This window comes from Panulirus ornatus, chromosome 20, assembly GCF_036320965.1.
Source record: "Panulirus ornatus isolate Po-2019 chromosome 20, ASM3632096v1, whole genome shotgun sequence".
NCBI classification, from domain to species: Eukaryota; Metazoa; Arthropoda; class Malacostraca; order Decapoda; family Palinuridae; genus Panulirus; species Panulirus ornatus.
The window spans coordinates 40,916,150-40,932,275 of NC_092243.1; the positions used below are offsets into that span (position 1 = coordinate 40,916,150).

General features: G+C 40.4%; 1 protein-coding gene across 2 annotated transcripts in view; it reads left to right on the top strand.

Moving 5' to 3' along the window:
• The window catches only part of LOC139755960 (tyrosine-protein phosphatase 10D-like), a 657,464-nt gene that overhangs the window by 421,588 nt on the left and 219,750 nt on the right, over window positions 1–16,126 (top strand). For both annotated transcript variants that reach the window (XM_071674794.1, XM_071674795.1), the window contains exons 15-16: window positions 6,327–6,486; window positions 8,826–8,998. In XM_071674794.1, coding sequence (XP_071530895.1) covers window positions 6,327–6,486; window positions 8,826–8,998 — 333 coding nt within the window. The remainder of the gene's footprint in view (window positions 1–6,326; window positions 6,487–8,825; window positions 8,999–16,126) is intronic.

The following is a 16,126-nucleotide window of genomic DNA, read 5'->3' on the forward strand; positions in this document are numbered from 1 at the left end:
TGATGCTCTGTACATGCCGTCACCCTCTCAATCAATACCCTCCCATATAATTTACCAGGAATACTCAACAAACATATACCTCTGTAATTTGAGCACTCACTCTTATCCCCTTTGCCTTTGTACAATGGCACTATGCACGCATTCCGCCAATCCTCAGGCACCTCACCATGAGTCATACATACATTAAATAACCTTACCAACCAGTCAACAATACAGTCACCCCCTTTTCTAATAAATTCCACTGCAATACCATCCAAACCTGCTGCCTTGCCGGCTTTCATCTTCCGCAAAGCTTTCACTACCTCTTCTCTGTTTACCAAATCATTTTCCCTAACCCTCTCACTTTGCACACCACCTCGACCAAAACACCCTATATCTGCCACTCTATCATCAGACACATTCAACAAACCTTCAAAATACTCACTCCATCTCCTTCTCACATCACCACTACTTGTTATCACCTCCCCATTTGCGCCCTTCACTGAAGCTCCCATTTGCTCCCTTGTCTTACGCACTTTATTTACCTCCTTCCAGAACATCTTTTTATTCTCCCTAAAATTTAATGATACTCTCTCACCCCAACTCTCATTTGCCCTTTTTTTCACCTCTTGCACCTTTCTCTTGACCTCCTGTCTCTTTCTTTTATACATCTCCCACTCAATTTCATTTTTTCCCTGCAAAAATCGTCCAAATGCCTCTCTCTTCTCTTTCACAAATACTCTTACTTCTTCATCCCACCACTCACTACCCTTTCTAATCAACCCACCTCCCACTCTTCTCATGCCACAAGCATCTTTTGCGCAATCCATCACTGATTCCCTAAATACATCCCATTCCTCCCCCACTCTCCTTACTTCCATTGTTCTCACCTTTTTCCATTCTGTACTCAGTCTCTCCTGGTACTTCCTCACACAAGTCTCCTTCTCAAGCTCACTTACTCTCACCACCCTCTTCACCCCAACATTCACTCTTCTTTTCTGAAAACCCATACAAATCTTCACCTTAGCCCCCACAAGATAATGATCAGACATCCCTCCAGTTGCACCTCTCAGCACATTAACATCCAAAAGTCTCTCTTTCGCACACCTGTCAATTAACACGTAATCCAATAACGCTCTCTGGCCATCTCTCCTACTTACATAAGTATACTTATGTATATCTCGCTTTTTAAACCAGGTATTCCCAGTCATCTGTCCTTTTTCAGCACATAAATCTGGGGATAGGGGATATATATATATATATGTATATATATATGTTTGAAGGAATAGTGGTTCCAACAATGTTGTATGGTTGCGAGGCGTGGGCTATGGATAGAGTTGTGCGCAGGAGGGTGGATGTGCTGGAAATGAGATGTTTGAGGACAATGTGTGGTGTGAGGTGGTTTGATCGAGTAAGTAATGTAAGGGTAAGAGAGATGTGTGGAAATAAAAAGAGCGTGGTTGAGAGAGCAGAAGAGGGTGTTTTGAAATGGTTTGGGCACATGGAGAGAATGAGTGAGGAAAGATTGACCAAGAGGATATATGTGTCGGAGGTGGAGGGAACAAGGAGAAGTGGGAGACCAAATTGGAGGTGGAAAGATGGAGTGAAAAAGATTTTGAGTGATCGGGGCCTGAACATGCAGGAGGGTGAAAGGCGGGCAAGGAATAGAGTGAATTGGATCGATGTGGTATACCGGGGTTGATGTGCTGTCAGTGGATTGAATCAGGGCATGTGAAGCATCTGGAGTAAACCATGGAAAGTTGTGTGGGGCCTGGATGTGGAAAGGGAGCTGTGGTTTCAGGCATTATTGCATGACAGCTGGAGACTGAGTGTGAACGAATGGAGCCTTTGTTATCTTTTCCTAGCTCTACCTCGCACACATGAGGGGGGAGGGGGATAGTATTCCATGTGTGGCGAGGTGACGATGGGAATGAATAAAGGCAGACAGTGTGAAATGTGTGCATGGGTATATATGTATGTGTCTCTGTGTGTATATATATGTGTACATTGAGATGTATAGGTATGTATATTTGCGTGTGTGGACGTGTGTGTATATGCATGTGTATGGGGGTGGGTTGGGCCATTTCTTTCGTCTGTTTCCTTGCGCTACCTCGCAAATGCTGGAGACAGCGATAAAGCAAAATAAATAAATAGAATAATAATTTATTTATTTATTTTGCTTTGTCGCTGTCTCCCGCGTTAGCAAGGTAGCGCAAGGAAACAGACGAAAGAATGGCCCAACCCACCCACATACACATGTATATACATACACGTCCACACACGCAAATATACATACCTATACATCTCAATGCATACATATATATACACACACAGACATATACATATATACACATGTACACAATTCATACTGTCTGTCTTCATTCATTCCCATTGCCAGCTCGCCACACATGAAATAACAACCTCCTCCCCCCTCATGTGCACGAGGTAGCACTAGGAAGACAGCAAAGGCCCCATTCGTGCACGCTCTGTCTTTAGCTGTCATGTAATAATGCACTGAAACCACAGCTCCCTTTCCACATCCAGGCCCCACAGAACTTTCCGTGGTTTACCCCAGATGCCTCACATGCCCTGGTTCAATCCATTGACAGCACGTTGACCCTGGTATACCACATCGTTCCAATTCACTCTATTCCTTGCACGCCTTTCGCCCTCCTGCATGTTCAGGCCCTGCTCACTCAAAATCTTTTTCACTCCATCTTTCTACCTCCAATTTGGTCTCCCACTTCTCCTCGTTCCCTCCACCTTTGACACATATATCCTCTTTGTCAATCTTTCCTCACTCATTCTCTCCATGTGACCAAACCATTTCAAAACACCCTCTTCTGCTCCTCTCAACCACATTCTTTTTATTACCACACATCTCTCTTACCCTTACATTACTTACTCGATCAAACCACCTCACACCACATATTTATCCTCAAACATCTCATTTCCAGCACATCCACCCTCCTGCACACAACTCTATCCATAGCCCACGCCTCACAACCATTCAACATTGTTGGAACCACTATTCCTTCAAACATACCCATTTTTGCTTTCCGCGATAATGTTCTCGACTTCCACACATTCTTCAACGCTCCCAAAATTTTCGCCCCCTCCCCCACCTTATGATTCACTTCCGCTTCCATGGTTCCATCCGCTGCCAAATCCACTTCCAGATCTCTAAAACACTTCACTTCCTCCAGTTTTTCTCCATTCAACCTTACCTCCCAATTGACTTGACCCTCAACCCTACTGTACCTAATAACCTTGCTCGTATTCACATTTACTCTCAACTTTCTTCTTTCACATACTTTACCAAACTCAGTCACCAGCTTCTGCAGTTTGTCACATGAATCAGCCACCAGCGCTGTATCATCAGCGAACAACAACTGACTCACTTCCCAAGCTCTCTCATGCACAACAGACTGCATACTTGCCCTTCTTTCCAAAACCTTTGCATTCACCTCCCTAACAACCCCATCCATAAACAAATTAAACAACCATGGAGACATCACACACCCCTGCCACAAACTTACATTCCCTGAGAACCAATCACTTTCCTCTCTTCCTACACGTACACATGCCTTACATCCTCGATAAAAACTTTTCACTACTTCTAACAACTTGCCTCCCACACCATATATTCTTAATTCCTTCCACAGAGCATCTTTATCAACTCTGTCATATGCCTTCTCCAGATCCATAAATGCTACATACAAATCCATTTACTTTTCTAAGTATTTTTCACATACATTCTTCAAAGCAAACACCTGATCCACACATCCTCTACCACTTCTGAAACCACACTGCTCTTCCCCAATCTGATGCTCTGTACATGCCGTCACCCTCTCAATCAATGCTCTCCCATATAATTTTCCAGGAATACTCAACAAACTTATTCCTCTGTAATTTCAGCACTCACGTTTGTTCCCTTTGCCTTTGTACAATGGCACTATGCAAGCATTCTGCCAATCCTGAGGCACCTCACCATGAATCATACGTACGTTAAATAACCTTACCAACCAGTCAACAACACAGTCACCCCCTTTTTTAATAAATTCCACTGCAATGCCATCCAAACCCACTGCCTTGCCAGCTTTCATCTTCCACAAAGCTTTTACTACCTCTTCTCTGTTTATCAAATCATCCTCCCTAACCCTCTCGCTTTGCACACCACCTCGACCAAAACACCCTATATCTGCCACTCTATCATCAAACACATTCAACAAACCTTCAAAATACTCACTCCATCTCCTTCTCACATCACCACTACTTGTTATCACCTCCCCATTAGCCCCCTTCAATGAAGTTCCCATTTGTTCCCTTGTCTTATGCACTTTATTTACCTCCTTCCAAAACATCTTTTTATTCTCCCTAAAATTTAATGATACTCTCTCACCCCAACTCTCATTTGCCCTCTTTTTCACCTCTTGTACCTTTCTTTTATACATCTCCCACTCATTTGCATTATTTCCCTGCAAAAATCATCCAAATGCCTCTCTCTTCTCTTTCACTAATAATCTTACTACTTCATCCCACCACTCACTACCCTTTCTGATCTGCCCACCTCCCACGCTTCTCATGCCACAAGCATCTATTTAATGAAAACATATTTCATGGTAAAAGGAACCAGGTGCATCAAAATATTATATAAATGAGGTGTTAGTACTGGGCTATCTCAGGAGTACACTCCCACCTGAAGTTTGTATTTCTTTTATGTTCATCCAAGGGAAACATAAGGCCTATTACACTTGTTTCTTTGGTGTTTTTAATCTCTCATGAAATTCTTCCATTTCCAAAGAGAAAAATTGTTTTACCTTTTTCTTGAAAACTTTCCATTTTTAAGAAAACCTAATAATATAAGATGCCTGATTAAGGGGTTAATGAGAGACATAAGTCTGTTAAAGATAGTCCAGTATAGAGATTTCTGTCATTCTATTAAGCTGTCATTAGTTTAAGTATGGCTATCATTGAGAAGTTATAAATCCTATAGTCATATATTGGTAGTTTTTTTTTTTTTTTGCTTTGTCGCTGTCTCCCGCATTTGTGAGGTAGTGCAAGGAAACAGACAAAAGAAATGGCCCAACCCACCCCCATACACATGTATATACATACGTCCACACTCACAAATATACATACCTACACAGCTTTCCATGGTTTACCCCAGACGCTTCACATGCCCTGATTCAATCCACTGACAGCACGTCAACCCCGGTATACCACATCGATCCAATTCACTCTATTCCTTGCCCTCCTTTCACCCTCCTGCATGTTCAGGCCCCGATCACACAAAATCTTTTTCACTCCATCTTTCCACCTCCAATTTGGTCTCCCACTTCTCCTCGTTCCCTTCACCTCCGACACATATATCCTCTTGGTCAATCTTTCCTCACTCATTCTCTCCATGTGCCCAAACCATTTCAAAACACCCTCTTCTGCTCTCTCAACCACGCTCTTTTTATTTCCACACATCTCTCTTACCCTTACATTACTTACTCGATCAAACCACCTCACACCACACATTGTCCTCAAACATCTCATTTCCAGCACATCCATCCTCCTGCGCACAACTCTATCCATAGCCCACGCCTCGCAACCATACAACATTGTTGGAACCACTATTCCTTCAAACATACCCATTTTTGCTTTCCGAGATAATGTTCTCGACTTCCACACATCCTTCAAGGCTCCCAGGATTTTCGCCCCCTCCCCCACCCTATGATCCACTTCTGCTTCCATGGTTCCATCCGCTGCCAGATCCACTCCCAGAAATCTATAACATTTTACTTCCTCCAGTTTTTCTCCATTCAAACTTACCTCCCAATTGACTTGACCCTCAACCCTACTGTACCTAATAACCTTGCTCTTATTCACATTTACTCTTAACTTTCTTCTTTCACACACTTTACCAAACTCAGTCACCAGCTTCTGCAGTTTCTCACATGAATCAGCCACCAGCGCTGTATCATCATCGAACAACAACTGACTCACTGACTCTCATCTACAACAGACTTCATACTTGCCTCTCTTTACAAAACTCTTGCATTCACCTCCCTATTGGTAATATATATTTATTTATTTTTTATACTTTGTCACTGTCTCCTGCGTTAGCGAGGTAGCACAAGGAAACAAATGAAAGAATGGCCCAACCCACCCACATACGCATGTATATACATACACATCCACACACGCACATATACATACCTATACATCTCAACGTATACATATATATACATACACAGACATATACATATATACACGTGTATGTAATTATACAGTGATCATTAAGCTCAGAGATGTCTCTCTTTCCTTTATTTGATATTTACTTATTCATTCATTAACAGAAACCAAAGGTAATTCCTGGTGATCAAGCAACGGAAGGAATCAATCGTAAATTGACAGTTCTGATAGGTGAACTGATGCCCGGAGAACTGTACAACTTCCAGATCTATACTACAGCACATGGAGTCACCAGTGAGAATGTTTCTCTCTCCATCAGGACTCGTGAGTGTTGATCATATGCAAGATACTTAAGATATTACATTGATTTCTTTTGTATGATAGAAATGTACTGATCCATATCATAGGTTTCGTATAAATGTCAGGATTCAAAGCATATCATATTATCCTCTTTAGCAAGACAGGAGCATCCCACCGCATGTTTCAGCTATAATGTTTATGTCACTGTGCTGCTATGTGCTGGGTTCAGATTGATTTTGTTCTTGAACTTTTACTAACTATTCTTGGTGTCATTATTTCTTCATATTGTTCCAAACTTTTTGTATTGATAAGTTTCCTACTGTTAAGCTACCAGGCTCTCTGTGTGTAACTTTTTGGACTACTAACAAGGTTTAACAGCAGTATATCCTTACACTTCAATATTTCTTTCACACTTGTGCTCTGTTTCCCATATAAGGGGAATGGTGCCAGGAACAGACAACATGGCCTAATTTGCTCACATTCATAATGCACTAAAACTAGAACACTGTGTCCACATTCAAGCCTCTTGGACAATTTTATGGTTTTCTTTGAGTATTTCATAGGCCCTGGATCAGCACATAGAGACTGCACGTCAACCCTTTTATACCACAATAGTCCAGTTTGTTTTATCCCATGCATGCTGTTCATCATCCTAAATGTTCTGGCCCTGATTGCTTAAAGCCACTTTCATCCTTCCATATCTTTCTTGATGTTTGCCATCCCCTTGCTCCGTCCATTTCTGGCATGTATATACTTTGATATACCTTGTATAATTGCTTATAGTGTACCCCCTTACTGCTTGGTACAAAATTGACTACTATTGTGACGTCATACGTCTACACATCATACTCATCATAATTGCATCTTCTTACTCTTTTGAGCTAGGATTAAAATGGTCTGCTACCTAACTGTCTTTGTATCAAAATATCACTTTATTATTCTTTGGCTTCATGCCATAATTCCACAAAAAATGATAGTGTACAGAGTATATTTGTACATATATCTGATCCTTGGTGCCTGGTCCTATAATATATTGGACTGCAGAAAGCACCTTGATAGTTCATATTTGAACAGTCCAAGATAATTGATGCTTGCAGAATCATAATCTTTGATGTAACTATTTAATGAAACAGAATATAGTATATCATATGACACCATATTATATCTTAGATATGATTGAGAAGTGCTGAATTTATCTCAGATTTAGTGCACAGGAGTTATGTAAATCGTTATATAGGTGTCTGTTTAGTTACTCAAATGTGGTTGAGGGTAAGTAGGTAACAGTTTGGTGTATAGATATTTATTTCATGAACTTGTTATGTTTTTACTTTTAGCAAGATAGTTTTGTACTAAAAGTATGAATTATAAAATCTCTTAATTCTCTTCTATTATCATACAAACCTAAACCTAATGGTGCTTGCAGCATCTGCTTTGTTATAAGTTAAATTGCCTAAGCTATTTGCATTTCTGTAGTGCTAAAGTCATCACAACATCTTAATGTACCTTTTCATAGTTTGTTGTGTCATCACTATTTGTGATGTGTACAGTAACTATAAGCTCTTATTTTACCAATCTTTAAACTTTTCCCAGAGAATTTGTAACTTTTTCTCTTATAGCCTTTTTCCATAACTCATATCTCTTAATTTAGATATCCATGTCAGAGTTCAGTATTTCATCTCAGTTTTTGAAATTTGCTTCGTGATTGTCTGTTTCTCTAGGATCAAAACAACATTTTTAACTAATGATGTCTGCATTTATAGTTTCCTCTTTTTTTTGTTCCATGCATTCACAACTCTGTTGATATACAAAATGCTGTTTAGTCTTATTATTACTTCTTTAACTGTGAGTTGATTGAATTAAGGAATAGTGTAGGCTTATCATTTGCTTGAGGTGTATGTTTTTATTTTCCCTACTTTTTCATCCTAATTTGTCAGCTCTTATTCCTTGCTGCTGTATTATATGTATCTTTATACTAGAGTTTTACACACCTAGGCTTTTTGGCATCTTTTGAGCATCAACTTTGTTCTGACCCACTTTCTTCATATCCTGCCAGTACCACCCATCTATCAAAAGTCTTTCCTCATTATAGAATTCATAGAATGTTCAGTACTTCTGTTTTATACACTAGCTGTGTAATTTTGTAACCAATCTATATTCATGGAGAAGATATTTACCTCCATAAAGTTTTCTCTCTTGTGTATCCATGGAAGTTATGGGCTCTCTAATTTCTTTGTTATATTGTCACTAACCACATTATTGAGATAGATTATTACCTAATCACTCATCCCAGGTGGGGTACCATAGCAAATGTTTTCTATTTTCAGGTTGTTTTAGATTTTATACTGAAATTCCTCAATTTTCAGGGCCTGTAATCACTTCAGAAATAACAATTGTCAACCAACTAGAGACCCAGTCTTTCACTCTGCGCTACACACCTACGCCTGCAGATGTGGCCACCTTTGACACATATAGGTTTATGCTGTCTGACCCAACTATTCCAGTTAAGGAGAAGCAAGCAACTGATGATGACAGGAAGGTAATGATGATGGTATTGAACTCTTAATGCTCTAAATGTGTGTGGATGTGACAAAGATGAGAAGAGAGGAGAGATTGGTAGTATGTTGTAGGACAGAATCATGGATGTTCTGGATTTGACTAAAGCAAAGCTCAAGGGCAAAGGGGAAGAATGAATAGGAAATGTCTTAGGAGTAAAGTCAAGGGTTGGTTAGAGGAAGAGAGCTGAGGAAGGAGTAACACTACTCCTAAAACAGGAGTTGTGAGAGTATGTTGTAAATTGTTGGAAAGTAAATTCCATATTGATGTGGATAAAACTGAAAGTGAGTGCAAAAATGGGTATGCTTGAAGGAATAGTGGTTCCAACAATATTATATAGTTGCAAGGCATGAGCTATAGATTGGGTTGTATGCAGGAGGATGGATTTGTTGGAAATTAAATGTTTGGGGGCAATATATGGTGCGAGGTAGTTTGATTAAGTAATGAAAGGGTAAGTTTGATTGAGTAAGTAAGGAAAGGGTAATAATAAAAAGGGTGTGGTTGAGTGAGCTGAAGAGGGTGTGTTGAAATGGTTTGGACTGATGGAGATAATGAGTGTGGAAAGGTTGACAAATGGAATATATGTGTAAAAGAGGTGGAGGGAACAAGGACAAGTGGGAGACCGAATTGGAGGTGGAAGGATGGAATGAAAAAGATTTTGAGCAATTGCAGCTTGAACATACAGGAGGGTGTGAGGTGTGTAAGGAACGATGTGGTATACCAGGGTTGACGTGCTGACAGTGAACTGAACCAGGGCATGTGAAACATCTGGGGTAAACCATGGAAAGGCTGTGGGACTTGGATGTGGATAGGGAGCTGTAGCTTCAGTCCATTACACATGACAGCTAGAGACTGAGTGTAAATGAATGTGACCTTCATTTTCTGTTTTTCTGGCGCTACCTCACAGAAGTAGGGGACAGCGATGCTGTTTGCTGCGGGTCGAGGTATTGCCAGGAATGGATAAAGGCAAGCAAATATAAATATGTACATGTGTATATATGTGTATGTCTGTGTATATATATACATATATATATATCTTTCTTTTTTCTTTCATACTATTCGCCATTTCCCGCCTCAGCGAGGTAGCTTTAAGAACAGAGGACTGGGTCTCTGAGGGAATATCCTCACCCGGCCCCCTTCTCTGTTCCTTCCTTTGAGAAAAAAAAAAAAAACGAGAGGGGGAGGATTTTCAGCCCCCCCGGTTCCCTTCCCTTTTAGTCGCCTTCTACGACACGCAGGGAATACGTGGGAAGTATTCTTTCTCCCCTATCCCCAGGGATAATATATATATATATATATATATATATATATATATATATATATATATATATATATATCCCTGGGGATAGGGGATTAAGAATACTTCCCACGTATTCCCTGCGTGTCGTAGAAGGCGACTAAAAGGGGAGGGAGCGGGGGGCTGGAAATCCTCCCCCTCTCGTTTTTTTTTAAATTTTCCAAAAGAAGGAACAGAGGGGGCCAGGTGAGGATATTCCAAAAAAGGGCCCAGTCCTCTGTTCTTAACGCTACCTCGCTAATGCGGGAAATGGCGAATAGTTTAAAAGAAAGAAAGAATATATATATATATATATATATATATATATATATATATATATATATATATATATATATATATATATATATATATTCTCTTTCATACTATTCGCCATTTCCCGCGTTAGCAAGGTAGCGTTAAGAACAGAGGACTGGGCCTCTGAGGGAATGTCCTCACCTGGCCTCGTTCTCTGTTCCTTCTTTTGGAAAATCAAAAAAAAATGAGAGGGGAGGATTTCCAGCCCCCCGCTCCCTCCCCTTTTAGTCGCCTTCTACGACACGCAGGGAATACGTGGGAAGTATTCTTTCTCCCCTATCCCCAGGGATAATATATATATATATAGATATATATATATATATATATATATATATATATATATATATATATATATATATATATATATATATATATATATATGTTTGAAGGAATAGTGGTTCCAACAATGTTGTATGGTTGCGAGGCGTGGGCTATGGATAGAGTTGTGCGCAGGAGGATGGATGTGCTGGAAATGAGATGTTTGAGGACAATGTGTGGTGTGAGGTGGTTTGATCGAGTGAGTAACGTAAGGGTAAGAGAGATGTGTGGAAATAAAAAGAGCGTGGTTGAGAGAGCAGAAGAGGGTGTTTTGAAGTGGTTTGGGCACATGGAGAGGATGAGTGAGGAAAGATTGACCAAGAGGATATATGTGTCGGAGGTGGAGGGAACGAGGAGAAGGGGGAGACCAAATTGGAGGTGGAAAGATGGAGTGAAAAAGATTTTGTGTGATCGGGGCCTGAACATGCAGGAGGGTGAAAGGAGGGCAAGGAATAGAGTGAATTGGAGCGATGTGGTATACCGGGATTGACGTGCTGTCAGTGGATTGAATCAAGGCATGTGAAGCGTCTGGGGTAAACCATGGAAAGCTGTGTAGGTATGTATATTTGCGTGTGTGGACGTATGAATATACATGTGTATGGGGGGGGTTGGGCCATTTCTTTCGTCTGTTTCCTTGCGCTACCTCGCAAACGCGGGAGACAGCGACAAAGTATAATAAATAAATAATAAATATATATATATATATACCTACACAGCTTAGGTATATATATATATATATATATATATATATATATATATATATATATATATATATATATATATATGTGTGTGTAGATATGTATATTGGCGTGTGTGGACGTATGTATATACATGTGTATGGGGGTGGGTTGGGCCATTTCTTTCGTCTGTTTCCTTGCGCTACCTCGCAAACGCGGGAGACAGCGACAAAGCAAAAAAAAATATATATATATATATATATATATATATATATATATATATATATATATATATATATAAAGGGGAAGTAAATGTTTATAGTTGTGTTACTGGAGTGATAGTTTTCATACATGGTGCTTTGACAAGAAAATAGTAAAATTGGAAAAAATGTAGCTTAGACATTGAAGCTTATTGATACAGTGGTCAAATTGATGAGAACTACTATTGACGTTTGTGTAAATAAATTATACATTTCCTTTTTCCTTAGCCAGAGGTTGAACCATTATGTGACATCCATTTTTTCATTTCATTTCAAGCTAGAAGTTTCAGTTTTCTAAATTGTTTCTTACATTTTTCATATGTATATATATGTATGTGTGTGTGTGTGTATATGTGCTTATGTATGTGTGTGTGTGTATATATATATATATATATATATATATATATATATATTTTTTTTTTTTTTTTTATACCTCGTCGCTGTCTCCAGCGTCTGCGAGGTAGCGCAAGGAAACAGACGAAAGAAATGGCCCAACCCCCCCCATACACATGTACATACATACGTCCACACACGCAAATATACATACCTACACAGCTTTCCATGGTTTACCCCGGACGCTTCACATGCCTTGATTCAATCCACTGACAGCACGTCAACCCCTGTATACCACATCGCTCCAATTCACTCTATTCCTTGCCCTCCTTTCACCCTCCTGCATGTTCAGGCCCCGATCACACAAAATCCTTTTCACTCCATCTTTCCACCTCCAATTTGGTCTCCCTCTTCTCCTCGTTCCCTCCACCTCCGACACATATATCCTCTTGGTCAATCTTTCCTCACTCATTCTCTCCATGTGCCCAAACCACTTCAAAACACCCTCTTCTGCTCTCTCAACCACGCTCTTTTTATTTCCACACATCTCTCTTACCCTTACGTTACTTACTTGATCAAACCACCTCACACCACACATTGTCCTCAGACATCTCATTTCCAGCACATCCATCCTCCTGCGCACAACTCTATCCATAGCCCACGCCTCGCAACCATACAACATTGTTGGAACCACTATTCCTTCAAACATACCCATTTTTGCTTTCCGGGATAATGTTCTCGACTTCCACACATTTTTCAAGGCTCCCAAAATTTTTGCCCCCTCCCCCACCCTATGATCCACTTCCGCTTCCATGGTTCCATCCGCTGACAGATCCACTCCCAGATATCTAAAACACTTCACTTCCTCCAGTTTTTCTCCATTCAAACTCACCTCCCAATTGACTTGACCCTCAACCCTACTGTACCTAATAACCTTGCTCTTATTCACATTTACTCTTAACTTTCTTCTTCCACACACTTTACCAAACTCCGTCACCAGCTTCTGCAGTTTCTCACATGAATCCGCCACCAGCGCTGTATCATCAGCGAACAACAACTGACTCACTTCCCAAGCTCTCTCATCCCCAACAGACTTCATACTTGCCCCTCTTTCCAAGACTCTTGCATTTACCTCCCTAACAACCCCATCCATAAACAAATTAAACAACCATGGAGACATCACACACCCCTGCCGCAAACCTACATTCACTGAGAACCAATCACTTTCCTCTCTTACTACACGTACACATGCCTTACATCCTCGATAAAAACTTTTCACTGCTTCTAACAACTTGCCTCCCACACCATATATTCTTAATACCTTCCACAGAGCATCTCTATCAACTCTATCATATGCCTTCTCCAGATCCATAAATGCTACATACAAATCCATTTGCTTTTCTAAGTATTTCTCACATACATTCTTCAAAGCAAACACCTGATCCACACATCCTCTACCACTTCTGAAACCACACTGCTCTTCCCCAATCTGATGCTCTGTACATGCCTTCACCCTCTCAATCAATACCCTCCCATATAATTTACCAGGAATACTCAACAAACTTATACCTCTGTAATTTGAGCACTCACTCTTATCCCCTTTGCCTTTGTACAATGGCACTATGCACGCATATATATATATATATATATATATATATATATATATATATATATATATATATATATATATATATATATATATATTATCCCTGGGGATAGGGGTGAAAGAATACTTCCCACGCATTCCTCGCGTGTCGTAGAAAGCGACTAGAGGGGACGGGAGCGGGGGGCCAGAAATCCTCCCCTCGTACTTTTTATTTTTTTTTCTTTTAACTTTCTAAAATGGGAAACAGAAGAAGGAGTCACGCGGGGAGTGCTCATCCTCCTGGAAGGCTCAGATTGGGGTGCCTAAATGTGTGTGGATGTAACCAAGATGTGAAAAAAGGAGAGATAGGTAGTATGTTTGAGGAAAGGAACCTGGATGTTTTGGCTCTGAGTGAAACGAAGCTCAAGGGTAAAGGGGAAGAGTGGTTTGGGAATGTCTTGGGAGTAAAGTCAGGGGTTAGTGAGAAGACAAGAGCAAGGGAAGGAGTAGCAATACTCCTTAAACAGGAGTTGTGGGAGTATGTGATAGAATGTAAGAAAGTAAATTCTCGATTAATATGGGTAAAACTGAAAGTTGATGGAGAGAGATGGGTGATTATTGGTGCATATGCACCTGGGCATGAGAAGAAAGATCATGAGAGGCAAGTGTTTTGGGAGCAGCTGAATGAGTGTGTTAGTGGTTTTGATGCACGAGACTGGGTTATAGTGATGGGTGCTTTGAATGCAAAGGTGAGTAATGTGGCAGTTGAGGGAATAATTGGTATACATGGGGTGTTCAGTGTTGTAAATGGAAATGGTGAAGAGCTTGTAGATTTATATGCTGAAAAAGGACTGATGATTGGGAATACCTGGTTTAAAAAGCAAGATATACATAAGTATACTTATGTAAGTAGGAGATATGGCCAGAGAGCGTTATTGGATTACGTGTTAATTGACAGACACGCGAAAGAGAGACTTTTGGATGTTAATGTGCTGAGAGGTGCAACTGGAGGGATGTCTGATCATTATCTTGTGGAGGCTAAGGTGAAGATTTGTATGGGTTTTCAGAAAAGAAGAGTGAATGTTGGGGTGAAGAGGGTGGTGAGAGTAAGTGAGCTTGGGAAGGAGACTTGTGTGAGGAAGTACCAGGAGAGACTGAGTACAGAATGGAAAAAGGTGAGAACAATGGAAGTAAGGGGAGTGGGGGAGGAATGGGATGTATTTAGGGAATCAGTGATGGATTGCGCAAAAGATGCTTGTGGCATGAGAAGAGTGGGAGGTGGGTTGATTAGAAAGGGTAGTGAGTGGTGGGATGAAGAAGTAAGAGTATTAGTGAAAGAGAAGAGAGAGGCATTTGGACGATTTTTGCAGGGAAAAAATGAAATTGAGTGGGAGATGTATAAAAGAAAGAGACAGGAGGTCAAGAGAAAGGTGCAAGAGGTGAAAAAAAAGGGCAAATGAGAGTTGGGGTGAGAGAGTATCATTAAATTTTAGGGAGAATAAAAAGATGTTCTGGAAGGAGGTAAATAAAGTGCGTAAGACAAGGGAGCAAATGGGAACTTCAGTGAAGGGCGCAAATGGGGAGGTGATAACAAGTAGTGGTGATGTGAGAAGGAGATGGAGTGAGTATTTTGAAGGTTTGTTGAATGTGTTTGATGATAGAGTGGCAGATATAGGGTGTTTTGGTCGAGGTGGTATGCAAAGTGAGAGGGTTAGGGAAAATGATTTGGTAAACAGAGAAGAGGTAGTAAAAGCTTTGTGGAAGATGAAAGCCGGCAAGGCAGCAGGTTTGGATGGTATTGCAGTGGAATTTATTAAAAAAGGGAGTGACTGAATTGTTGACTGGTTGGTAAGGTTATTTAATGTATGTATGACTCATGGTGAGGTGCCTGAGGATTGGCGGAATGCGTGCATAGTGCCATTGTACAAAGGCAAAGGGGATAAGAGTGAGTGCTCAAATTACAGAGGTATAGGTTTGTTGAGTATTCCTGGTAAATTATATGGGAGGATATTGATTGAGAGGGTGAAGGCATGTACAGAGTATCAGATTGGGGAAGAGCAGTGTGGTTTCAGAAGTGGTAGAGGATGTGTGGATCAGGTGTTTGCTTTGAAGAATGTATGTGAGAAATACTTAGAAAAGCAAATGGATTTGTATGTAGCATTTATGGATCTGGAGAAGGCATATGATAGAGTTGATAGAGATGCTCTGTGGAAGGTATTAAGAATATATGGTGTGGGAGGCAAGTTGTTAGAAGCAGTGAAAAGTTTTTATGGAGGATGTAAGGCATGTGTACGTGTAGGAAGAGAGGAAAGTGATTGGTTCTCAGTGAATGTAGGTTTGCGGCAGG